At 46.3% G+C, this 27,144-nt stretch overlaps 1 protein-coding gene across 2 annotated transcripts in view; it reads left to right on the top strand.

Moving 5' to 3' along the window:
* The window catches only part of scube3 (signal peptide, CUB domain, EGF-like 3), a 413,853-nt gene that overhangs the window by 251,519 nt on the left and 135,190 nt on the right, over nt 1-27,144 (top strand). Inside the window, exons 7-8 of one of the 2 annotated variants that reach the window (XM_038819916.1) lie at nt 5,458-5,538; nt 7,636-7,752. In XM_038819916.1, coding sequence (XP_038675844.1) covers nt 5,458-5,538; nt 7,636-7,752 — 198 coding nt within the window. The remainder of the gene's footprint in view (nt 1-5,457; nt 5,539-7,635; nt 7,753-27,144) is intronic. The other variant, XM_038819917.1, reaches the window with a different exon arrangement.

Raw genomic sequence — 27,144 nt, forward strand, 5'->3', positions numbered from 1 at the left:
TTTGTCAAAAATGAAGCGCAGTAAATACTGAGCTGATGACTTTGCAAAGTGTGGTTGGACAGATGGTAGTCGTGAAAAGTTGCTCATTCTTGCAAGGAGGGAAGAAAACGTTGATTAAAGGAGTGAATCGTAGCAATCTGGTAAAGTGCAAGAACAAACCCATTTCCCATCCATCCACTGTGCAGCAAGTTAGGGAGAGGCTTGGGGCTGGTTATTTCCTTGCATAATGTGGCCTGTGGCAGCGTTACAAAGGTCTGGTGCTGCTTTTATGGTGAAATCTGCACTATCGGGTGCTTCCTGCTCAGACCATGCAGCATTGCACCAGGAGACATGTGCAAGTGGGTGCATCCCCTATGTGCAGCAGAAGGCTTTTGAGCCAGCACTATCCTGACGACATCACAGCTTAACTGAGTGATGCGGCACCAGGATTCCAAACTTGGACCATGAAGTCTAGACAGCTAAAAAATTTAAATTAAGCCTTCTGCTGCAAGATCGGACCTGAGCAAGTGCTAATTATAGAGTCACTCAGCAAGCTGCAGGTGAGGTGTTATATTTATGCGAACACATGAATTAGGAGCAGGGGTATGCTATTTGGCCCCTCTAACCTGCTCTGCTCATGGCTGATCTGATTTTGGCCTGTACTTCCTTATTTATCACCTTATCAATATTCAATGACCCAGCCTCCACTACGCTTGGGGAAATAGAATTCCAAAGACTAACGACCCTCAGAGAAATATTCTCCTCATCTCTATCTTAAATGGGAGACTCCTTATTTTTAAACAGTGGCCCCAAGTCTCTTCCACAAGGGGAAACACTCTTTCAGCTTCCACCCTGACAAGGCCCCTCAGCCTATTAAATGTTTCAAGAAGACCAGCTCTTATTCTTCTGAACTGCAATGGATACAGGCCCAGCCTGTCTAACCTTTCCCAAAAATGCCCCTTCATCCCAGAAATCGGTCAATGGAACATTCTCTGCACTGCTAATGCAATTACCAGAGATGGTCTCACTAATGTCCTCCACAATTGTAGCAAACCTTCCCAACTTGTCTATTCCATTCCACGCAATAAACGACAACATTTCATTTGTCTTCCTGATCACTTGCTGTACCTGCATACAAACCTTTTCTGATTCATGTACAAGAACACCCAGGTCTCTCTGCACGGAGAGTTCTGCAATCTCTCTCCATTTAAATAATATGCTGCTTTTCTATTCTTCCTGGTAAAACGGACAATTTCACATTTGCCCACATTACATTTCAACTGCCAAATGTTTCTGCCCATTCATGTAACCTAACTATAACCTTTTGTAGACACTTATATCTTCTTCACAACTTAGTCTCGTCCCTATCTTTGTGTCATCAGCAAATTTGGCAGTCATACATTCAGTCCCTTCATCCGAGTCATTAATATAGAATCATAGAATCACCAGAGGAACCATCATCTAGTCACATAGCCCTGGCGCATGGGAGCCGGGGGTGTTGCCCCCTCGGTGCCCCGACACTAAGATGCAAGAGGTGGTGGACTTGGATTCCAAGATGGAGATCCAGGATTTCAAGGGGGAGGGATGCTATAACCCCCATGAGACCCACAGAGATGACCCGATTAATATATTGTCACCTATGTGGAACAGGCTCGTCCTAGGGGGGAACCTTCTGCTCCAACACCCTCCCACTGCATGTTTCTCAGCGGCGGGAGGTGGTCCGCCATTGGTAAGCGGCAGGATCTTCTGGGCCTATCCTGTCAATGGGATTTCCCATTGAATACACCCCCCCCTCCCCACAGGAGGGGGCCAGGAAACCCGCAACTGGGGTCTGCCATCAGTGGGACCAGAAGCCGGAATATCCCTCTGACGAGAACGGCTGGAAAATCTCCTCTCTAGCTTTTTTAGAATTAATTTACAGGTTATGGGCGTCGCTGGTTAGGCCAACATTTATCATCCATCCCTCGTTGCCCTTCAGAAGGTGCTGGTGAGCTGCCTTCTTGAATCGCTGCAGTCCCTGAGCTGTCGGTACACCCATTGTGCTGTTAGGAAGTATAAAGTCCCCCACATTATTACATTGCCTATGTTACAAGCCCAATGATTTCTTGCTTAAATTCATTTAATCGAATCAACAGTGCAGAAGGTCATTCGGCACATCAAGTCTGCCTCCACCCTATCCCTGTAAGCCAGCAACCCCACCTAACCTTTTGGACAGTAAGGAATAATTCAGCATGGCCAACCCACCTAACCTACAAATCTTTGGACTGTGGGAGGAAACCAAAGCAACCGGATGAAACCCACACACACAGTCACCCGAGGCCAGAATTGAACCCGGGACCCTGGAGTTGTGATGCATCAGTGCTAACCACTGTGCCACCGTCTCTGTCCATACTCTGTCCATAGGTATAACTATTGTTAGGTGGTCTACAGACTACTCCCACAAGCATTTTCAGACTGTTGCTAATCCTCATTGCCACCCTGGACTAATTCCTTTCTCACTAATGCCCGGCTCTCATCCTTTATTATCAGGGATACCCCTCCTCCTTTTCCATTCTGCCCCTCTTTTCGAAATGATCAATTTCCTAACTTGATCATTTTGTAACCGTCGGTATCATTTTTCAGACGGCAGGGTTTGTTCATAAGTTCCAGCTGAGAGGTCTGCCCGCTTAGTATTTCCAGCAGTGGCCAGTCCTGGGTCCACAGACTCTAAACCCCAAAGTCTAAGACTATGCGGGTGTGGGATGGATGCTCTTGCAGTGGACGGGTGAGGTGAGGCCAAAGAGGGGTGGGATCTTATTGCAGAGGCTAGCAGAAGAGAGAGCTCCCACAGTGAACAGTCATTTGGGAGGGTGGGCACCCACTTCAGATGCCTGAGCAGGGTGAGATTCCCCTTGCCCCTGACCTTCTCCCAGCAGCCACAAAATTGAGGCCGGTGGGAAGCAACCCTTAAGTGACCAATAATCAAGGGTCTCAGTTGGGTGAGCGTGAGTGGGCTGCCCTAGGTCTCATAGAATCATTGAATCATAGAATTTACAGTGCAGAAGGAGGGCATTCAGCCCATCGAATCTGCACCAGCCCTAGGAAAGAGCCCTACTTAAGCCCCATGCCTCCACTCTATCCCCTTAACCCAGTAACCCCACCTATCCTTTTTGGACACTAAGGGCAATTTAGCATGGCCAATCCACCTAACCTGCACATCTTTGGACTGTGGGAGGAAACCGGAGCACCCGGAAGAAACCCACACACACACATGGAGAACGTGCAGACTCCACACAGACAGTGACCCAAGCTGGGAATCGAACCTGGGACCCTGGAGCTGTGAAGCAACTGTGCTAACCACTATGCTACCGTGCTCACTCACCCTCTGTAAAATTGTGGATAAATCGGGGTGGCAGGAGAGTGGTAAGAGGGCACCCTGGGGAATTTCATCTCAACCATTTTTCTCTATTTGTGCCAGTAGTTTATCTATCTAAATGCGAGTGCTCTGCAAATTCAGATAAATGGAATGTAAAGCTAGTGTCAGTAATGATGACCGTGAAAGCATTGCCAGTTGGAGGGAGTAAAAACCCATATGGTTCACTCATGTACTTTTGGGAAGGAAATCTGCCGCCGTTAACTGGTCTGGCCTACATGTGACTCCAGATCCACAGCAATGTGGTTGACTCCTAACTGCCCCTCTGAAAAGCAAGCCAGACAGTTCAAGGGCAATTAAGGATGGGCAACAAATTGCCAGTGACACCCACATCCCATGAAAGAATAAGGAGGGAAAGAAAGCTAACGTGATTTCAATGTTATCTTTTTACTACTCCTTGCATGGGCTTTACTCTCTGATTACGATTAGACACTACATCTTCCTGGTCCATTCAGCTTTTTTTCTCACCCACATTGATGTACTTTTCTGATGCCTCAAGTTTAATCTTTGGATTCCTAAATTGCCCTTCACCTGAAACATCCTCCTCCTCTGTTAGCTTTATGCCAGTTTCCACACTTTGACTACATTTGCTGATGCACACTTAGTTTGTGTGCTCTGTGACTTTTAGTTGGGGAGAAATTGGAGGACTGTTTTTAAATGTTCAATACACAATCCTCTTACCTTCCATCACTGAAATAGTAACGGTTCACAAATATAAAAGCATTTGTAAATTGACAAAGAGTAATGATTGTCTTGATCTTGTTTTCTTGACCATTGTAATGATAGGGGAATATGTACAGGCTACCAGAAAGGGGGCTGATCCCCCCCCCCCCCCCCCCCCCCCCACACACACACCCACCCCCTCCCCCCACATATCATTCGCAATTAGGGAAGAATGAAACAGCTCCCCTGTGCAAAACCCCCCAAAGGGTAATGAATCAACCCAGCGAGACGATTAATCTACTTAGACAGAGGCCTTTATATCCCATTGTCAAACTCCAGGGACAGTTACCGACTGGCTAGGCCTAAAAGAGTGTGCTGTCCTGGGACTCTATATAACCATATAAAAAAAACCTGTTCTACTGTAATCTGCAAATAAGAAATACGACTGACTTAAATGGAAATTCTACACTCCTGGCCAAGGATTGATATTGATATGTTGAATTGAGGGAGAACATAAAAAAAACATGTTTAGAATCCGCTGGCTCACTAAGGTACAATTAATTCCACTGCAACAATTAGATGCCACAGAATTAGTTCAGTTTAAAACAAAACATCAAATACCAAATGGCGTGTTTTTGTTTGGAAAGAATTAACACATTTTACATTTGTTCAATGCTAATGAATTCTCCAAAGGCCTCACATTACATAGTTTGCAGTGTTTACGTTGGCTGCCAGCACTCAATTGGGAATCGTCGCTGGCTTTTTTATTGTACTCCTGTGACTTGCAGAGCACAGTCGAGCCAACAGAAAACTTTAAATGCTTGTCATGGATGACAGGGTCAAGAATATTTGAATTAATGCTGCCCTGCCACCCCCAATACTTTTGAAATGTTTTATACGTCGAGTCGAATGTGCATTGCACGTACGTCAATAGTTGAGGTTTCACTGCAGTCAGTTCACCATCAGTAAATTGTGCCCAGCGGTTCAGGATCTGCTGCCTAACCTCCACTAATTAAGACTAATTACAGAACTGTACTGACCACCTTCCTTCCCCTCATTATTTGCTAATCCCCATCTCTCTGTCATGCTCCAAAATGGAAGAGAGACAATTGGGTAACACAATTGGGTTTCAGGGTTGTTTTTGCTCTTTATCATTTTACTGAGTGTTCCTATAAGAGAATTTTAACCGCTATAATCTGGGAACTATGGTAGTCATTTTAAGTGCAAAGTAAAATGAGTGGTGCCAGGTGAGATGTTAAAATTTTATAAATCTCAAACCTGAACACCGCCACCCATTTTGGTTCTAATGGGGTAGCCAGGCAGGTAACCCATTCTGGGGAGGTAGTTTGGTCATTTACATATTGTAATGTGGCTGCCTACCTCAGATTTAACCTGTTTTCCAGGTTTAACCCTGGCCGGCCGAGATTCCCAGGCCTTGGGAAACCCGGCAGCTGAATGGAAGAGAGGACTACTTCATGGAAAAGGTAAATACCTTTGGAGTGCTGCTTCTGGGCCAGGAGGATTGCAGAAGCCTGAGCAGGAAGCAGTTAACAAAATCCTGGCAGAGGAATCTAAACAGGAATTTAAAGAGAAACACCTGCGATAAGTTAATTGCCTTTCGTGAGAACTGCTTCGAAATACTTTGGGGTTTTTAAGAATCTAAGAAGCTTTTCTAGGTTTCTGTATCATGAAAATTGCCAAGTCTTCCTTAAGCATGACATATAAATGGTGATTTCCATTTAACAGAGAACTGAGAAGATCAAAAGAGAAATAATGACATATGTTTTGGTTCATTAAAGGTCAGCTCATTTTTCATTTTTCTCAGACTCACATCCGAGTCGGTGCACTTAAAATCTGCATATTTACCTGTCTGGCTACTAGTAGTAATCCTGCTAACTTTCTTTATAAAGATTTCCATTTAAATTATTTAATGTAGTCAACAAGCAACCCCATTTCCCGTAGCTATTTCTGTCCCTCAAAGTGAGGAGGTCATTGGCCATAGAGTGCAGCCCGTGGCAAGAACCTGTGCGTGGAGTTTTTTTTAAAAAACACAGCCTGTTGCGCTGCTGCTCCCACACAGTTCTGGCTGACGAGGAGACTCTCCCACTCTTCCCACCTGCCATATTGGAAGGATTTGCAAGCTGCGAATCAACCTGTTTGCTCATGTCATGAGCGCACCTTCCTTGGGCCTTCCTGGAGCGGGACTTGAACCCAGAGCTCCTGGCTCGGAGGCAGGAGCACTACCCACTGCGCTCCCAAGACCTTGTGTCGCCTCTTTTAACCTGTGTTCCGAGCTCACTCCTCCTGCAATTTGGGATCAGTTTTGTTCTTTTGCACATTTTCGAACCTTGTCCAGCTCTGAAGGGCAAGCAGGACAGCCAAATCCTGGCCCAGGACTGCACGTGCATTCCAAGTATGATCATACTACGTTTTCAACTCCATGCCCTTCTATATACTGTAAGAATTGATAACACCACCTTTGATCTAAAGCATGCATGGCAGCAGTGCTGCATCAATATTTGGTTCAATGATGGAGTCTTCAAAGAAAAATAATTCCACCTGCTGATGGGTTCCATGTGAGAAAGCAGTTCTATGTTTAACTGGTTGGCCAAGTGATTTAAGAGAGGATCTGTTTAGATTCAGTGTCATGTGATGTTAGTCGAAGACATGTGGAGCTGATCAATTGACATTAATGAGATTGTGTTGTCATGTGACATCGAGTCACTTACTTTAATTTTGCTGCAGAAAGATTTCCAGGAAGCTCGGCACATTGCAAATCACTTTTATTCAGGGGAATCTGCATGGCCTCTGATCTGTCGAGTTATTTATACTTTTGAATTTTACTTCAGGAAACCCAAATTCAAATCTCCTTTTCTATTGACATTTAGCCTCAGGCTGGTGTGTGTTTCCTGAGCTTGACCAGTCTCTGGTGTAGAAGGTGGTAGAAGACGGATGGAGATAGCACACACGGCATGTCTCACTAAAGAGACAGTAACATGTATGTGGTGGGGGGAATCAGGCAGGAAATTGGAATACAAAAGAGAGAAATTTAGGGGCAAAATACCACCCCATAAACCACTGTGATCTTTCTGTTCTCGTATGATAGCCCTGCCATCAGTTTGGGTCATCGGACATTCAGGTTTTAATTGAATCCAGGCTAAAATTAAAGATCGGGTGAAATCACCAGGGTCTAAGTTCAGGCATGAAGAACGAGAACCACGGTAAAAGTTCACAGTACTCTGAGAAGACAGGAATGTTGGAATGGGGAAGGCCTATATAATTGGTTTATGTCATTAGCAAGTTACCAGTCCCACTATTCATGGCTCTAACTAAAAGGAAAAGCCAGTGGCTCCAGTTCTATTGAACCCTGGACTGAGGGGTGCGTCTGGACAGGGAGTTCTTATGTCCCTGATGAAAGTAAAGAAAGACTTGCATTTATATAGCACCCCTCCTGATGCCCGAATGTCTCACAGCACTTTTGAAGTGTGGTCACTGTTGTAATTTGCACTGTAAAGTTGTCCCTGGTGGTATTTAATCTCGTGCTGGTTTGATCTCCACCCATTTTGTTTCTCTTCCCACAGAGACCTGCGCTGTGAATAACGGAGGCTGCGACAGCACCTGTCAGGATGCTGCCACCGGAGTGCGCTGCAGTTGCCCGGTCGGCTTCACATTGCAGCCTGACAGGAAGACTTGCAAAGGTCAGTATTGTCTGCATCTCCCACGGAGACACCTACTACTTAATATTGATCACCCAGTTTAGAAATATGCAAGGATAAATTACAGTTTCTTCACCCGTTTAACAAAGTATTTAAATTACTGTGAGTGCATCTGAAGACACAAATGGAGATTTTCATATCCCCTCCGCAAAGAACTTTGGAAATATGCTTGCATGATTGGAATTTAATCTTCAATAAAATGAAACCAAGAACCCCTCGCCTAACAGAGACAATTTGAATTTCCCCAAATTCATGGGGTTTTGGCAGACAAACCTACCTTACCTCAGCTTGAGTTAAGCCATTAGATAGATGGATATAAACTGTGGAACTTCAAAATGGCAGCCAGTTTTCCATTTCAGCTGAGGTGCTTCTAGTCTTTTGGTGTGCACTCTGCGAACAATGGAGTATTTTTTTTTTTATAAATGTTTTTATTCAGTTTTCGTATTTTATATTGAACAAATTACAAATTGTTAGGAGAGAGAAAAAAAAACAAACAAAAACAAACACGCAAAAATTAACATACATATTTACAAGTAAGCATCTTCGTAGTAGAAACTGCGCCCCCCCCCCTCCCCCCCTCAACATGTTTATTTAGCTTGGTTTTGGGCCTTAGCTAGCCATCGAACCCCCGTAACGAACCTGTAGCCCCCCCCCCCCCCCCGCTACCTTCCCCCGACTATTCTTCCTCTTGTACATTGGCCACAAATAGGTCCCGGAACAGTTGCATGAATGGCTCCCACGTTCTGTGGAAGCCGTCGTCCGACCCTCGGATGGCAAATTTGATTTTCTCCATTTGGAGAGATTCCGAGAGGTCGGACAGCCAGTCCGCAGCTCTGGGCGGTGCTGCTGACCGCCAGCCAAACAGGATTCTACGGCGGGCGATCAGGGAGGCAAAGGCAAGGGCATCCGCCCTCCTCCCCAGGAATAGATCTGGCTGTTCTGAAACCCCGAAGACCGCCACTATCGGGCATGGCTCCACCCTCACTCCCACCACTTTGGACATTACCTCGAAGAAGGCTGTCCAGTACTCCACGAGTCTGGGGCAGGACCAGAACATGTGGGCGTGGTTGGCCGGGCCTCTTTGGCACCGTTCACATCTGTCTTCCACCTCCGGGAAGAACCTACTCATACGGGTTCTTGTTAAGTGGGCTCTATGTACCACTTTTAGTTGCGTCAGGCTGAGCCTTGCGCACGTGGAGGTGGAGTTGACCCTATGCAGTGCTTCGCTCCAGAGTCCCCACCCGATCTCCATCCCCAGGTCGTCCTCCCATTTCCTCCTTGTTGCGTCCAGTACGGTGTCGTCCCTATCTACCAGTCGGTCATACATGTCACTACAGTTCCCTTTCTCTAGGATACTTGCGTCCAGTAGGTCTTCCAGTAGTGTCTGTCGTGGCGGTTGTGGGTACGTCCTTGTCTCCTTTCGTAGGAAGTTTTTGAGCTGCAGGTACCGTAGCTCGTTCCCCCCAGCTAGCTGAAATTTCTCTGTCAGTTCGTCCAGTGTTGCGATCCTGTCGTCCGTGTATAGGTCCCTGACTGTCAGTGTCCCCCCGTCCTGCCTCCACCTTTTGAAGGTGGCGTCGGTCAGTGCTGGTTTGAACCTATGGTTGTTGCAGATGGGAGCCCTGTTCGACATTTTGGTCAGGCCAAGTTGCTGCCGCAGTTGGTTCCAGGATTGGAGGGTGGCTGTCACCACTGGGCTGCTGGAGTGTTTTTTGGGTGGGGATGGGAGTGCTGCCGTGGCGAGGGCCCGGAGGGAGGTTCCCATGCAGGAGGCCTCCTCCGCACGCACCCACTCAGCTTCTGGCTCCTGGATCCATCCCCTTACTCGCTCGGCTGTTGCTGCCCAGTGGTAGAATTGTAGATTTGGGAGGGCTAACCCTCCCCTGGTTTTTGTTTTTTGTAAGACCTTCTTTGGGATCCTAGCATTTTTACCCCCCCATACGAACGCCATGATGAGTTTGTCCAGCGCTTTGAAAAAGGCCTTGGGGATGTAGATCGGAATGGATCTAAACAGGAAGAGGAACCTGGGCAGTACGTTCATTTTGATCGTCTGAACTCTCCCCGCGAGGGAGAGCGGGAGTGTGTTCCATCTTTGCAGGTCCTTTTTAACTTCCTCCGTCAGGCTGGTGAGGTTCCATTTGTGGATCCCTTTCCAGTCATGGGCTATTTGGATCCCCAGGTAGCGGAATTTATGTCGGGCTTGTTTGAACGGCAGCCCCTTTAGTGCTGCCCCCCCCCCCCCCCCCCTTGCGGGTGTAATGGGAAGATCTCACTTTTGCTCATGTTGAGTTTGTAGCCCGAGAAGGCTCCAAACTCTTTCAGGAGCGCGATGATTCCGTCCATGCTGCTTTGTGGGTCCGAGATATAGAGGAGCAGATCATCCGCATAGAGTGAGACTCTGTGCTCTCTACCTCCCCTTCGGATCCCCCTCCAATTTTTTGCTGCCCTGAGCGCGATTGCTAGCGGTTCGATTGCTAGTGCGAACAGCAGCGGGGACAGTGGGCATCCTTAACAATGGAGTATTTTGGGATTCCGCTCAAATCTCAAGAGTTTCAATTAGCATTCCTTACCTGGAAATGATAGAAGTATAAGGACGATGACGATGGTCGGACTAGGGAGGTGTGACTCGATATGAGTCTTGAAGCCACAAGACCTCTCTGGCTGGGGTGTGGCAATAGGAGGGAGTCAGGAGATGGCAGAAAAGGTAGAGAAGGGAACGAAACAGAGAGGAGTTCTTGTGGCATGAATAAGTGAAGAAAAACAGCATCAAGGGAAATGGATAAGCTGTGAGCCTGAGAAAAGAAAAGAGCCAGAGCATAGGAGAGAGCAATAGTGCAGCAATATCGTAAATTCATTCAAAAAGAACATGTTTATAATGCTGCTGTACAACGGCCAGAACAATCTTCCTCCAAGCTTAGTAAATAGAATGAAGCCATAGATCTGTAACATGAAACCATTCCAGTGACATAAGCAGCTGAAATGTTTCAAACCTACATAATGCAGTAATCAAGGCTGTATGACCCCTGGGGTACAAACATGAATTATGTAAATGAAAGCCTAAATTACAGCCTAAAGGTTAAGAGCTCACGCTTGACTGTGATTGACAAGAGAGAATGCTTCATGGTTTCATTAGTTTAGAATTGGGTAGAGGAGGAATACTTAAGTGGGCGTATATAATCTGAATTGAATGGGCCAGTAACATTGTCATTCCTGCAGTGTTCGAACACAGTTTTTCTATCTTCTTAACTGTATTTGTCAACTACATCCCACTCCTTGGTGACATAATAGGAGAAGATGGTGGTGTTATGGTAATATGACTGGATTTAGTAATCTAGAGAAGTGCTCTGGGCTCATCATGGCCGTTAGTCAAAGTTCAGTTCATAAGGCAAATAAACCTGGAATTGAAAGCTAGGCTCAGTTGTGGTGACCTTGAACCTATCATCAATTGCCTGTAAAAACCCATCTGGTTCATTGATGTCCTTAAGGGAAGGAAATCTGCCATTCTTACCTGGTCTGGCCTACGTGTGACTCCAGATCCACAGCAATGTGGTTGACTCTTAACTACTCTCTGAAATGGCCTAGCAAGCCACTCAGTTCAAGTTCAGTTAGGTTTGGGAAACACATTCTGGCCCTACCAGTGGCACCCACATCCCATGAAGGAATAAATAATCTGTATGCCACTGATGTTCAGCTTCACTCCTCTGTTGTCTTCCTTGACTCCATGACCATCACTCTGTTGTCTGGCTGCTTGTTGTTCCTTGAGGCCAAAGCCATCTTATTCAGCTGCTGTCAAAAACTCTGTACACTTAATATCCTAACTCGGAGTTTCCTCCAGGCGATCTGGGATAGGCTCGCCTGTTGTGGTTCTTTGTTTTGTTCTTCAAGGTGGTGAAGGTTGTGGTGTGAACAAAGAACAGCAAGCAGTGTTTAACAAACAAAGCTAATTTATTACACTGCACTTAATTAGATTTGAGCATATTACTAAGAGATTAGATAAGTAAAGAATACACTACACTTCTACAATACTAAATTATTCCATAAGTTAAACTATCTCACACCTCCTCTGTCTGGCTCCCTTCCACTCTATCCTGAGTCTCTCACCCTCTCCCAAAGGTCAAGGATATTTATATGGTTGCTCTACAGCACTATATGGTGACTAGAGAAGTAATATTACATTAACCCTTTATGTGCTTTACAATATTCACATATTGTAACACGGGCAAGAGGAGCCGAGGCCAGGGGTGCCTGAGAGGGGCCGGGCCTAGGGGGGCACCTAGAGAAGCTAGAGCCACGGGGTTTGAGAGGAGAGTGAGTGGGTGAGAGAAGTGAGTGAGGTTGTGGGTGAGGGTGTGGGTAAGGGCAGGTCTGGGTGAGAGTGGGTGCTCCCATTAAAAATGTACCTATAAGACATCAAAACATGTTTTAAGTTTGTTTTGTATGTTCGTACCTATTGTGCATTTTTTTGTGGTTTAATTTTTCAATAGGAAATGAACGTTTCTCAGGGGTTCCTTCAATGCTCCTGGGAGGGTCCAAAGGGACCCACGGGTGGAAAAATTTGTGAGACCCTGCCCTAACTCCAACCTATCCAAAACGCCAATGTTGGCAATTTATCCTGGATTAAAATCTTGCATAGCTATTTTAGTTCAATTATCATTCTGTAGCAAACCTCTATAGTCCCCTTTCCTTTCTCTGCATAGACCTGGTGTTCTAAAAGCCTCCTCCTTGAGGTGTTATTCTCCCTCCTTTCAGAAGATTCCTCAAAACCTACCCCTTCAACCCTGTCTTCAGTGATCTTCGTCCAACATTTCCGACCCCTCCCCGCTCCTTTCCAGTATATATTGTCCACCATTGCTTATTTACTTGTTTGCTGTTTTTGGATGCCAGATTTGGCTTCTCTGCCTCCTAGCATCCAATATTCAGCTGCATTAATAGCTCAATGAGTAATGGCATCTGCTGGCATGTTATTGAGTCAGACAGAATAGGAAGGTTCAGTGCCTGATTGTTACTGTATTCAGACAGGGCAGCACTGGTGTTCTCGAATTACCTCAATGTTCCTGGTCTAGGACAGGATGTGGGGATAAGGAAAACTCGTTCAAGTTCTTGATCCACATCACTTTGTCAAGATCCTTGTCAGAAGCTGCATCTGTTATATTGGTTGAATACAGGATTAGGTCTATGGAGCTCAACTGCAGCATGAGGCATGCCATCAGAAGGGGAAGAATAATATTGCCGTCGATTTTCTGCAACAGTAGATAGTGTTTGTTCTAAGAACAAAATGATAGCATGATAAGATAACGTATCTTCTGTGTATTTTTGAATATGGTGTGTGTCAAACTTGTTGGTGCCCATAGATCGGAGTAAAGTTGCACTTTTCCAATTATCTGAAATGTCCCAGGAACAATCAAAAAATGATTGTACCACCTTCTCTGAGCAAACCGTCTGCAAATTTTTTCAGCAGCCAAATGTTTTCTCATTTGGTCCAACTGTGGACCCTCTACTAGGGGTGCACTAAAAACACCTTAAATAAATCCCATCTCTTCTCATTGCAAACCACGAGGTCTTGTGGTGCAGTGGTTAGCATCCCTGCCTCTGAGCCAGAAGCTTTGGATTCATGTCCCACCCCAGGACTTGATGGCCAAGGAAGGTGCCTTCATAATGCAGCCAATCAAATTGAGTGCATCAAACTGCAAATCCTTCCAAACACGCCAATGGCTGGCGGTAAGAGTGGGAGAGACACCTGGTCAGCCAGGCTTCATGTAGAGTGGAGCCCCTCAAAGCTATAAGCCCCTGGCAACAGACTAGCGACCTGTTCCAGGAATTACTAGCTATGGAAGCAGACAAACATCTGCCTTAGTACACCACTAGGTGCAGAGAATTGGAATTGGAATACCAAACACACCAATTCTTCACTCACCTCATTTCCTGACATGCATCAGAACTTTCACCCTTAACTTGGAATATAGTGTTCAATTCTGGTCGGCACACTACCAGAAGGATGTGGAGGCTTTGGAGAGGGTACAGAAAAGATTTACAAAATGTTGCCTGGTATAGAGGGCATTAGCTATGAGGAGAGGTTGGAGAAACTAAGTTTCTTTCTCACTGGAACGATGGAGGTTGAGGGGTGACCTAATAGAAGTCTGCAAGATTATGAGGGGCACGGACAGAGTAGATAGTCAGAAGCCTTTTCCCAGGATGGAAGAGTCAATTACTAAGGGGCATAGCTTTAAGATGTGAGGGGCAAGGTTTAAAGGAGATATACGAGCCATGTTTTTTACACAGAGGGTGGTGGGAGTCTGGAACACGCTGCTGGAGGAGGTAGTGGAAGCAGATACGATAGTGACTTTTAAGGGGCGACGACTAATACATGACTAGGATGGGAATAGAGGGATATGGTCCCTGGAAGGGTAGGGAGTTTTAGTTCAGGTGGGAAGCATGGTCGATGCAGGCTTGGAGGACCAAAGGGCCTGTTCCTGTGTTGTACTTTTCTTTGTTCTCTTTGTTCTCCTACCCTGCACTCCCTTGGGCCAAAGACGTGCCTTCTTCCCTTACAAATGTTAACATTTGCCTGCATTTTCATTCTTTTCAGGACTCCACACATGAACCATTTGATTTCCCGCCCTTCCCCTGATCTCATTGTCCTCTCCTTCTGATTGCTGAAGGTACATACATGTCACTGAGTAAGAGATGTATCCCCTGTTAATCTTTTTTAGCTTCTCCATTGGATGTGACGAGTACCATTCTTTTCTGGGGCTTCAACTCTTCATCATATTTATTAAAGGAGTTTTATATCCACCAGCGCTGGTGATGCATGGGTTAAAGGGTCTCTTTCTGTTCTGTAAAACTCTATGATTAAATTTGAAGGAACAGGAAGTTGCGATGGTGCATGGAAAGATTGAGTGGACAAACGTATGACAAATGGAGTTCAGTATGGGTTGGTGTGAGGTTCTTGACTTGAAAATCAATAAAGACAAATTGGAGTATTTTCTAAATGGTGAAAAATAGGGGCAATAGAGGAGCAAAGAAATATGATCATACAAAAATCATTAACTGCCAGTGGGCAGGTACAAAAATTAAACAATCAAAAAGGCTGGTGCAATGAAGGCCATTATCTCAAGGGGCTGAAATACACAGGGGAGTAAATTATACTTCAGTTGCATAGAGCCTTATCAGACCCTGTCTCAAATACTGTGTTTAATTTGGAGTATCAGGGCTATATTGGCCTTGGTACATTTACTAGTAATCTACTAGGTAGATTTACTTAGATTTAGAGGGCTAAATTATGAAGGGAGATAGATTGGATTTGTTTGTTGTCACGTGTACCGAGGTATGTTGAAAAGTATTGTTCTGTGCACAGCTCAGACAGATCATTCCGTGCATGAAAAGAAAATACATATGGCAAACATAAAATAAGCAATGTAAATACATAGATACAAGCATCGGGTGAAGCATACAGGAGTGTAGTACTACTCAGTAGAGAAGATGCGTGAAGAGGTCAGACCAGTCCACAAGAGGATCGTTGATGAGTCTGATAGCAACAGGGAAGAAGCTGTTTTTGAATCTGTTAGTGCGTATTCTCAGACTTTTGTGTCTCCTGCCTGATGGAAGAAGTTGGAAGAGTGAATAAGCTAGGTGGGAGGGGTTTTTGATTATGCTGCCTGCTTTCCCAAGGCAGCAGGAGGTGTAGACAGAGTCACTGGATGGGAGGCAGTTTCGTGTGATTGACTGGGGAGCGTTTCACGACGCTCTGTAGTTTTAAAAAAAGTTCTTGGGCGGAGCAGTTGCCATACCCATGAGGCAGCACGGTAGGATAGCGGTTAGCACAGTTGCTTCACAGCTCCAGGGTCCCAGGTTCGATTCCCGGCTTGGGTCACTGTCTGTATGGAGTCTGCATGTTCTCCCCATGTGTGTGTGGGTTTCTTCCGGGTGCTCCGGTTTCCTCCCACAGTCCAAAGATGTGCAGGTTAGGTGGATTGGCCATGCTAAATTGCCCTTAGTGTCCAAAAAGGTTAGGTGGGGTTACTGGGTTAAGGGGATAGATGGAGGTGTGGGGCTTCAGCTTTCCTGACATCGAGGGAGAGGTCGTTGTTGTTACGTCACTCCACTAGGTTCTCTATCTCCCTCCTGTACTCTGACTCATCGTTGTTCGAGATCCAAATCACTATGGTCATGTCATCAGCAAACCTGTGGATGGAGTTGGAGCCAAATTTTGCCACACAGTAGTGTGTGTCAAGGGAGTATAGTAGCTATGTCCGCAGCCTTGTAGGACCTTGGTATTGAAGATTATCGTGGAGGAGGTGTTGTTGTTTATCCTTACTGATTGTGGTCTATGGGTCAGGAAGTTAAGGATCCAGTTGCAGAGAGAGGAGCTGAGTCCTAGGTTTTGAGGTTTTGATATGAGCTTGGCTGGGATTATGATGTTAAAGGCGGAGCTGTAGTCAATAATTAGGAGCCTGATGTAGCAGTCCAGTCGTTGCTGTCAACATGCTCCAGGGATGAGTGCAGGGCCAGGGAGATGGCATTTGCTGTGGACCGGTTGTGGCAGTAAGCGAATTGCAGTGGATCTAAGCACTCTGTGAGTATGGAGCTGATGGGAGCGATTCTCCGAGCCCCGCGCCGGGCCGAAGAATAGGCGCAACCGCACTACGATGCCCTGATGCTGGCGCCCGATTCTCCGAGGTGCGGAGAATCGGCGCCATTTGCGCCAGCGCGTTTGGCGTGGGCTGCTGGAATCGGTGGGGCCGTCGATTCTCCAGCCCGGATGGGCCGTGCGGCCGCGCTGATACGACAGAGTCCCGCCAGCGCCGTTCACCCCTGGTCGCTGCTGGCGGGAATTCTGCGGGAATGGTCGAGGGGTGCGGCCTGTTGGGGGGGGGGGGGCCTCCAATGGGGTCTGGCCCGCAATCGGGGCCCACCAATCGGCGGGCAGGCCTCTCCTCTCCCCCCCCCCCCCCCCCCCCCCCCCCCCCCGGGCCTAGTTTATAGCATGGCTGACCCCTGAGCACCAACGCCATGTTGGTCGGTGCCGGCGCGCTAAAGAAGTCCCCCGCGCATGCACAGGTTGGCGTGGCCCAACTGCGCATGCACGGGTTGGCACGGTGCCCATTTGGTGTCGCGAAAGGAGGCTGGAGTGGCATGAAATGCTCCAGCGCTGTGCTGGCCCCTGTGGCATTCACAACAGCGCGAACACTTGGGCTCCATATCGGAGAATCGCCCCCGATGTGTCTCATGACCAACTTCGCGAAACACTTTGTTACGATCAATGTCAAGGCCACCGGATGATAGTCGTTGAGGCACTTTGCCTGTTTCTTCTTTGGCACCGGTATGATAGTGGCCGTCTTGAAGCAGGTGGAGACCTTGGAACAGAGTAGAGAGAGGTTGCAGATGTCCGCAAACACATCTGCCAGCTGGTCCGTGCAGGATCTGAGTGCCTGACCAAAGATTCCTTCAGGATCCGCTGCCTTCCGAGTGTTCACTTTCAAGAAAGCCGCTCTGACTTCGGAAGCTGTGACACTGCATATGGGTGTGTCCCAGCTGCTTGGGCAGTTGACAGTGGTTTTGTGCTCGAACTGAGCATATAATGTATTGAGATCATCGGGAAGGGGTGCTGCTGCTGGAGATTCTATTCGGCTTCGCTTTGTGTCCCATTATGTTGTTTAAGCCTTGCTACAACCAACGAGAGTCCATGACGTTAGTCTGTGACTCTGGCTTGATCTGATATTGTCTCTTGGCATCCTGGGTAACTTTGCGGAGGTCGAACCTGGATTCCCTGATTAGGTCAGGGTTGCCTGACTTGAACGCCTCAGACATGGCCCTCAGTAGGGATTCAGTCTCCTGATTAAGCCATGGTTTCCGGTTGGGGAACGTACGTACTGCTTTCGTTGGCAAGCAGGCATTTACACATTTGCTGATAAAGTCTGTGACGGCCGTGGCATACTCGCTTAGGTTGGTCGCTGAGTTCTTAAATATGGACCAGTCCACTGACTCCATGCAGGCACGTAGGAGCTCTTCTGTTGCCGCAGAGAAACGCTGCATGACCTTCTTAACCGGATTCTCCCACTTAAGTTTCTGCTTGTATGCTGGGAGAAGGAGCACCGTCTTATGGTCCGATGTTCCAAAGTGCGGTCGGGGGATGGATGGGTAGGTGCCCTTGATTTTGGTGTAGCAGTGGTTGGCGCCCCTGGTGGGACAGGAGATGTGTTGTTGGAATTTTGGCAGTGCTCCCTTGAGGTTGGCCTTGTTGAAGTCCCGGCCACGATGAACAAGGCCTCCGGGTGTTCTGTTTCATTGTTATTTATAACTGTGTATCTTTCCTGTTTGTTGATGGGTGTTCTTTTGTTTGTTTTTTTCTTTTGTTTGTAGTTGCTTTTGAAGTTGGGTGGGAATTGTTGTTGGGGTGTTACCATGGTTGTTTTGTTAATAGAGTTGAGTTGTTTATATTTTGTAAAAATTTCAATAAAAATTATTTTTTATAAAAAAAATATAACTGTGTACAATTCGTCCAGCGCCTTCTTCACTTCTGCCTGGGGTGGGATGTAGACCGCTGTGATAATGGCTGAACTGAACTTAGGTGGAAGGTAGTACAGGTGGCACTTCACGGTCAGGTATTCTAGGTCTGGGGAGCAGTAGGTCACCAGGGTCCCAACATCCGAGCACCAAGAGGAGTTGATAAGGAGGCAAACCCCTCCACTCTTCACTTTGCCTGATGACAGCATGTGGTCCGTCCGGTGTATTGAGAAGCCATCAGGTTGTATGGCACAGTCCAGTGAGGTATGAGTGAGCCATGTCTCTGTGAAACAGAACACACAGCAGTCTATTACTTCCCTCTGAGAGGTAAGTCTAGCGTTACGTTCATCCAGCTTGTTTCCGATCGTTTGGACGTTTACCAGGAGTATGCTGGGGTGGGGAGTCTTGAAACCACGTTGCTTTGGTCTCACTTGCAGACCACCGCTTTTCCCTCGCTTCCTCGGGGGACGCTGCTTCTGGATGGTCCCGGGATCTGATGGGAGAAGTCTGACCTTGAGGAAGGTAGGTGATTGGAATGCAGATTTGGGAAAAGAAGTTAAGAAAAAGGGAAAGAAAAATAAATATAAAACATATTTTGTGGAAATTTCTATACAATTTAAAATAAAATCTTTCTCTTTAAACTCCTATTATTTGTTGCAGTTACACGTTATTGCTCAGTCACCCGAGTTGGTTTACAAACTCATTAAAATGGATCAGATTTTAAAAAGTTAATTCCCAAGATATACTTGAAGACTACCTGAGCGTGATGCATGATGGCTATCCATCTCCCTGGGGCCTTTGATGCATCACAATGCAGATTACACAACCCCTGATTGAGCTTGTACACAATCTCTCATTCATTGGTACAAATGTTCAGCTGCAAATTTCTCCCAACACTGCACGAGCAATTGTCTCCATCCCAGGGCAAATTTTGAAGCTATTTTAACTGTGATTCCACAGGTACCAATCTGATTTACCAGTGCTCACTTTGATGTCAAAGCACAAGTTGCACAGGCTGTAATGTCATCCCAGGTCCAACACTAATTACTGACCAAATGCGACACTCAAAGTTGTCGGTGTCCAACAGGACCATGCCTGTTGGTGACTTGGGAAAGTGTTTCTCTTTAGTTCTGGAGGAGCAGACATTTTTCACTTGTTAGGAGCAGAAAGCAAATGCACTCACATTGGCATAGTGCATGTTTGAAGCATGTCCCAAGTCTATTTTCATCCAATGAATTACTTTTGAAGTGTATCCCCTTGCAGGGGCCAGCAGGAAAACACAACAAACCTACCAGCCCTGACCTCATTAATGATGCACCAAAGTGTTTTGTGCCTTTTTCCATGGTGGTCAGGCCTGGATAGCGTGTAGTCTGCAGTCGTATCTGGGGGCCATATTAAAAAGTTGCCCAACAAACTGGATCTCCAGGAGCACTCCTGAGACAGAATATGGATCTCTTCAATGATACCGAATCTGGAAGATCCACCTGTAGATGCTCCCTTCACCCTCTGCTATGGTGTCCTCAGGGCCCAGAGTTGCTGGCAGCCTCTCTTCCAAACTCCTGGGGCAGCCCCAGGCATTGTTCACATGAGTCCTGACAGTTGTAAGCCATGTTGTTCCAACATGTTTTGTAATGGCATGTTTTAATAATAATAATCTTTATTAGTGTCACAAGTAGTCTTACATCAACACTGCAATGAAGTCCCTGCGAAAATCCCCTAGTCACCACACTCCGGCACGTTTACACAGAGGGAGAGTTCAAAATGTCCAATTCACCTGAAGAACGTCTTCGGACTTGTGGGAGGAAACTGGAGCATCCAGAGGAAATCCAGCAGACACGGGGAGAATGTGCAGACTTTGCTCAGACAGTGACCCAAGCCGGGAATCGAACAACTGTGCTACCGTGCAGCCCATTTCCAGTTACCATCACAGAAAATCAGGCGTGGGTGGAACGTTCCATTAGCAGAATGCAATCAGCTTAACACCGGCCTCCGATTAGTTTTCCGACCCATCGCCCAGCATTGAACCTGCTGGTGGGGGTTGGGGGAATTCAGCCCATTACCTCGATGATATGCACCAACCTGTATCTTCATCCTTGTGTTGTATCCCTGTGATAACCTGGATTGGACTGTCTGACCGTGTTTATTGCCCACGTAGAATTGGAAGCAGTTAAACAAAAATCCATTTGTGGGTCAATAGCATTTGGCCAGTTTGAAAATGGTTTGGGGTACAGCTTAAGCAAACAGGGAGGTGCAAGGCAAGAATCAGTTGTATAATATATAAACTATCACTATCGAAACATAGTTAGAATACAGTATTATCGGTGGACAGTTTTTGGATGCAGATTTTAATAGTTCGAAAATCTGTCTTCTGTATATGTACAAGGGAAATAATGGTCACATTAAAAGCTGCTTGATGCCAAGGTTATCCAGTCCTCTCGTACAGCTCATTATCCTTGATCAAGTGAAATACAAACTGCCAATAAATCCAGTCTTTAGGGTGTTTCAGAGCAAGTAGTTCAGTCACTAACAAATACATAAATCACCCAGTGATTGCCAGTTTCATGCAACTCACTGCTGTGAAGAAGTGACAATTCCTTCACAATATCCACTGGATTATTAAATGTTCCAAAACTCTCCATCAAAGTCTGAATATTTGTTAGTGGGAGCTGTCCTGGAGAAGTTAAATAAAAAATAGGTTCATGTCATGAGATCTTTCAAAGCAGGCCACAGTCAGATACATTTGTGAAGCTTTGACTCCTCTAGACTGTCACAAATACAAATACAGAACTTTACATATATTTGAATGAGATGAATATTGGTCACTGCCCTGTAACATGGGCTATTAGTTACTGCCCTGTAACATGGGCTATTAGTTACTGCCCTGTAACAGGGGCTATTAGTCACTGCCCTGTAACACAGGCTATTAGTTACTGCCCTGTGACAGGGGCTATTAGTTACTGCCCTGTAACAGGGGTTATTAGTTACTGCCTTGTAACAGGGGCTATTAGTTGCTGCCCTGTAACATGGGCTATTAGTTACTGCCCTGTAACATGGGCTGTTAGTTACTGCCTTGTAACAGGGGCTTTTAGTTACTGCCCTGTAACAGGGGCTTTTAGTTACTGCCCTGTAACATGGGCTGTTAGTTACTGCCTTGTAACAGGGGCTTTTAGTTACTGCCCTGTAACAGGGGCTTTTAGTTACTGCCCTGTAACATGGGCTGTTACTTACTGCCTTGTAACAGGGGCTATTAGTTACTGCCCTGTAACAGGGGTTATTAGTTACTGCCCTGTAACAGGGGCTATTAGTCACTGCCCTGTAACACAGGCTATTAGTTACTGCCCTGTAACATGGGCTGTTAGTTACTGCCTTGTAACAGGGGCTTTTAGTTACTGCCCTGTAACATGGGCTGTTACTTACTGCCTTGTAACAGGGGCTATTAGTTACTGCCCTGTAACAGGGGTTATTAGTTACTGCCCTGTAACAGGGGCTATTAGTCACTGCCCTGTAACACAGGCTATTAGTTACTGCCCTGTGACAGGGGCTATTAGTTACTGCCCTGTAACAGGGGTTATTAGTTACTGCCTTGTAACAGGGGCTATTAGTTGCTGCCCTGTAACAGGGGCTATTAATTACTGCCCTGTAACATGGGCTATTAGTTACTGTCCTGTAACAGGGGCTATTAGTTACAGCCCTGTAACACAGGCTATTAGTTACTGCCCTGTGACAGGGGCTATTAGTTACTGCCCTGTAACAGGGGTTATTAGTTACTGCCTTGTAACAGGGGCTATTAGTTGCTGCCCTGTAACAGGGGCTATTAATTACTGCCCTGTAACATGGGCTATTAGTTACTGTCCTGTAACAGGGGCTATTAGTTACAGCCCTGTAACACAGGCTATTAGTTACTGCCCTGTGACAGGGGCTATTAGTTACTGCCCTGTAACACGGGCTATTAGTTACTGCCCTGTAACATGGGCTATTAGTTACTGTCCTGTAACAGGGGCTATTAGTTACTGCCCTGTAACACAGGCTATTAGTTACTGCCCTGTAACACAGGCTATTAGTCTATGCCCTGTAACAGGGGTTATTAGTTACTGCGCTGTAACAGGGGCTATTAGTTACTGCCCTGTAACATGGGCTATTAGTTACTGCCCTGTAACAGGGGCTATTAGTTACTGCCCTGTAACAGGGGTTATTAGTTACTGCGCTGTAACAGGGGCTATTAGTTACTGCCCTGTAACATGGGCTATTAGTTACTGCCCTCTAACAGGGGCTGTTAGTTACTGCCCTGTAACAGGGGCTGTTAGTTACTGCCCTGTAACAGGGGCTGTTAGTTACTGCCCTGTAACAGGGGCTATTAGTTACTGCCCTGTAACAGGGACTATTAGTTACTGCCCTGTAACATGGGCTATTAGTTACTGCCCTGTAACAGGGGCTATTAGTCACTGCCCTGTAACTGGGGCTATTGGTTACTGCCCTGTAACAGGGGCTATTATTTACTGCCCTGTAACAGGGGCTATTAGTTACTGCCATGTAACAGGGGCTATTAGTTACTGCCATGTAACAGGGGCTATTAGTTACTGCCCTGTAACAGGGTCTATTAGTTACTGCCCTGTAACAGGGCTATTAGTTACTGCCCTGTAACAGGGGCTATTAGTTACTGCCCTGTAACATGGGCTGTTAGTTACTGCCCTGTAACAGGGGCTATTAGTTACTGCCCTGTAACAGGGGCTATTAGTTACTGCCCTGTAACAGGGGCTATTAGTCACTGCCCTGTAACACAGGCTATTAGTTACTGCCCTGTAACAGGGGCTATTAGTTACTGCCCTGTAACAGGGGCTATTAGTCACTGCCCTGTAACACAGGCTATTAGTTACTGTCCTGTAACAGGGGCTATTAGTTACTGCTTGGTAACACAGGCTATTAGTTACTGTCATGTAACAGGGGCTATTAGTTACTGCCCTGTAACATGGGCTTTTAGTTACTGCCCTGTAACAGGGGCTATTAGTTACTGCCCTGTAACATGGGCTATTAGTTACTGCCCTGTAACAGGGGCTATTAGTTACTGCCCTGTAACACAGGCTATTAGTTACTGCCCTGTAACACAGGCTATTAGTTACTGTCCTGTAACAGGGGCTATTAGTTACTGCCCTGTAACACAGGCTATTAGTTATTGCCCTGTAACTGGGGCTATTAGTTACTGCCCTGTAACTGGGGCTATTAGCTACTGCCCTGTAACAGGGGCTATTAGTTACTGCCCTGTAACAGGGGCTATTAGTTACTGTCCTGTAACAGGGGCTATTAGTTACTGCCCTGTAACAGGGGCTATTAGTCACTGCCCTGTAACACAGGCTATTAGTTACTGCCCTGTAACTGGGCTATTAGTTACTGTCCTGTAACAGGGGCTATTAGTTACTGCCCTGTAACATAGGCTATTAGTTACTGTCATGTAACAGGGGCTATTAGTTACTGCCCTGTAACATGGGCTTTTAGTTACTGCCCTGTAACAGGGGCTATTAGTTACTGCCCTGTAACATGGGCTTTTAGTTACTGCCCTGTAACAGGGGCTATTAGTTACTGCCCTGTAACACAGGCTATTCGTTACTGTCCTGTAACAGGGGCTATTAGTTACTGCCCTGTAACTGGGGCTATTAGCTACTGCCCTGCAACTGGGGCTATTAGCTACTGCCCTGTAACAGGGTCTATTAGTTACTGCCCTGTAACACAGGCTATTAGTTACTGCCCTGTAACAGGGGCTATTAGTTACTGCCCTGTAACAGGGGCTATTAGTTACTGCCCTGTAACAGGGGCTATTAGTTACTGCCCTGTAACACAGGCTATTAGTTACTGCCCTGTAACAGGGGCTATTAGTTACTGCCCTGTAACAGGGGCTATTAGTTACTGCCCTGTAACAGGAGTTATTAGTTACTGCCCTGTAACAGGGGCTATTAGTTACTGCCCTGTAACATGGGCTATTAGGTACTGCCCTGTAACACAGGCTATTAGTTACTGCCCTGTAACACAGGCTATTAGTTACTGCCCTGTGACAGGGGCTATTCGTTACTGTCCTGTAACATGGGCTATTAGTTATTGCCCTGTAACACAGGCTATTAGTTACTGCCCTGTAACTGGGGCTATTTGCTACTGCCCTGTAACACAGGCTATTAGTTACTGCCCTGTAACAGGGGTTATTAGTTACTGCCCTGTAACAGGGGCTATTAGTTACTGCCCTGTAACATGGGCTATTAGTTACTACCCTGTTACAGGGGCTATTAGTTACTGCCCTGTAACAGGGGCTATTAGTTACTGTACTGTAACAGGGGCTATTAGTTATTGCCCTGTAACATGGGCTATTAGTTACTGCCCTGTAACATGGGCTATTAGTTACTGTACTGTAACAGGGGCTATTAGTTACTGCCCTGTAACTGGGGCTATTAGTTACTGTCCTGTAGCACCATTATTAAACAAATAAAAAAAGGAAACAAATGGGTCAGTAGTTCCCCATTACTGTATTAAATTTACCCTTTTTGAACTTGGGCAGCATATTGACCTGCTCACAGGTCTGACTTCTCAACTTTCTTCCTAATTCCCTGTCTTCTCCTTTTGGGACCACATCCCTTTTTTTTTTACATATGTCGTTGGTACTGATGTGCACCATGACCATTGGCTATTCAACCTCCCTCTCCAGAATGTTCTGTAACCGCTCCAAGACATCCTCGGCCCTAAGCACCATGGAAGCAACAAACCATCTTGGAGTCTTGTTTGTGGCTACAGAAACACCTATCTATTCTCGTTATAATTGAATCCCCTTACAACTATTGCATTGCCACGCTTTTTATTCTTCCCCTCTGCAGCAGAACCAACCATGGTACAATGAATTTGGCTGCTGCTGCTTTCCCCTGAGAGATCATTTTTCTTAACAGTCTCCAAAGCGGTATATCTGTTTTGCAGGCGAATGACCACCGGGGATTCCTACACTGCCTGTCTGGCTCTCGTGTTCTGCCTGGTGGTCACCCAGTCCCTTCCTGCCTGTGGAGTCTGATCCTGCGGTTTGACCACCTCTCTACACATGCTAACCACAACAGTCTCCGCCTCGTGGACGCTCCACAGTGTTCCCAGCCGCTGCTACAGCTCCAGGAGCAGCAGCTTAAGATACTTCCTGCACACATGCTGGTCCCGGGCACTGGAAATGTTCCCGGCCTCCCACGTGGAGCATGAGGAGCAAACCAAGGCTAAAACGAGAACCGAGAGAGTACAGTTGCGAGGGAAGATTGAAGTGGTTGGACTCTTTTCTCTGGAAAAGATGAGGCTAAGAATCAGGTTTATAAATTATGATGAGGTCCAATAAGGTAGCGACTGGGAAGGTGTTTACATTTGTGGGGGAGTCCAATTCTTAGGGTTGTATATATGAGATCACCACTAATAAATTTAAGAAGGAATTCAGGAAAACCTATTTACCCAGGGAATTATTAGAATGTAGAAGCTGTTACCATGCGGTGCGGTTGAGGCGATGTATGTAAGGGGAGTCTAGGTAAGTAGTTGAGGACGAAAAGAGTAGACGGGCATATCGGCAGCACGGTAGCATTGTGGCTAATACAATTGCTTTACAGCTCCAGGGTCCCAGGTTCGGTTCCCGGCTTGGGTCACTGTCTGTGCGGAGTCTGCACGTTCTCCCCGTGTGTGCGTGGGTTTCCTCCGGGTGCTCCGGTTTCCTCCCACAGTCCAAAGATGTGCAGGTTAGGTGGATTGGCCATACTAAATTGCCCTTAGAGTCCAAAATTGCCCTTAGTGTTGGGTGAGGTTACTGGGTTATGGGGATAGTGTGGAGGTGTGGGCTTCCGTAGGGTGCTCTTTAAAAAAAGAGCCGGTGCAGACTCGATGGGCCGAATGGCCTCCTTCTGCACTGTGAATTCTATGATTCTATTATTTTTTTTTTATTTTTTTTTAAATTTAGATTAGCCAATTATTTTTTCCAATTAAGGGGCAATTTTAGCGTGGCCAATCCACCTACTCTGCACATTTTTGGGTTGTGGGGGCGAAACCCACGCAGACACGGGGAGAACGTGCAAACTCCACACGGACAGTGACCCAGAGCCGGGATCGAACCTGGGACCTCAGCGCCGTGAGGCGGTTGTGCTAACCACTAGGCCACCGTGCTGCCCTTATGATTCTATTATATCGATGAGGTAGAACGGTTGGAGGTGACTTGTGTGGAATCAATGGTGTAAGCCTGTTGGGCTGAATGGCCTATTCTATGAAATATTTTAATATTTGCATCTCTTTTTTGACAGGCCCCTTGCTGATGTAGCACTAACATTCTGGTCAAGATGAGCACTAGTACTTGTAACTTGCCCTACCCACTGAGTTAACAGGCATTTAACGTTTACTAACTTTGAATCTAACCAGTTGAATCTCCCCAGTTTATAATTGGCTGATTAAAGTCTCCCATTAACACAGCATTCCTGTTCTCACAAACCCTTCCTATCTCTTCATATTGAACCTGTACTGTGCTGACCTAGTGGTCGGTACCAACCTGCTTCAAATTGGAGCACATGTCATCTGTGCAATACAATTGAAAGGCGCCATGCACTTAAATAAATCACCAGCACATGCTAAAAAGCATTAGAGGGAGCGTTGATCCTCCCCCTAATTTTCAGTTGGGTCTGTGCAGATTACTTCCTTCTAACTAGAGTCGTTCTATCTGTGGCTTACATCTTCCGTGGCATATAGAGGGAAGGTTCCTGCTGCATTGAAGATGTTGCTCTTGACTTTTTTCTCACGCTTTGAGATGGAAATTACCATGTTCGTCATCGGGGATGTTTGACTGGGTTCTGACGAGTAACCGTGGTGCGGCACGGTGACACAGTGGTTAGC

Source organism: Scyliorhinus canicula, chromosome 15, assembly GCF_902713615.1.
Source record: "Scyliorhinus canicula chromosome 15, sScyCan1.1, whole genome shotgun sequence".
In the NCBI taxonomy this organism is placed as follows: Eukaryota; Metazoa; Chordata; class Chondrichthyes; order Carcharhiniformes; family Scyliorhinidae; genus Scyliorhinus; species Scyliorhinus canicula.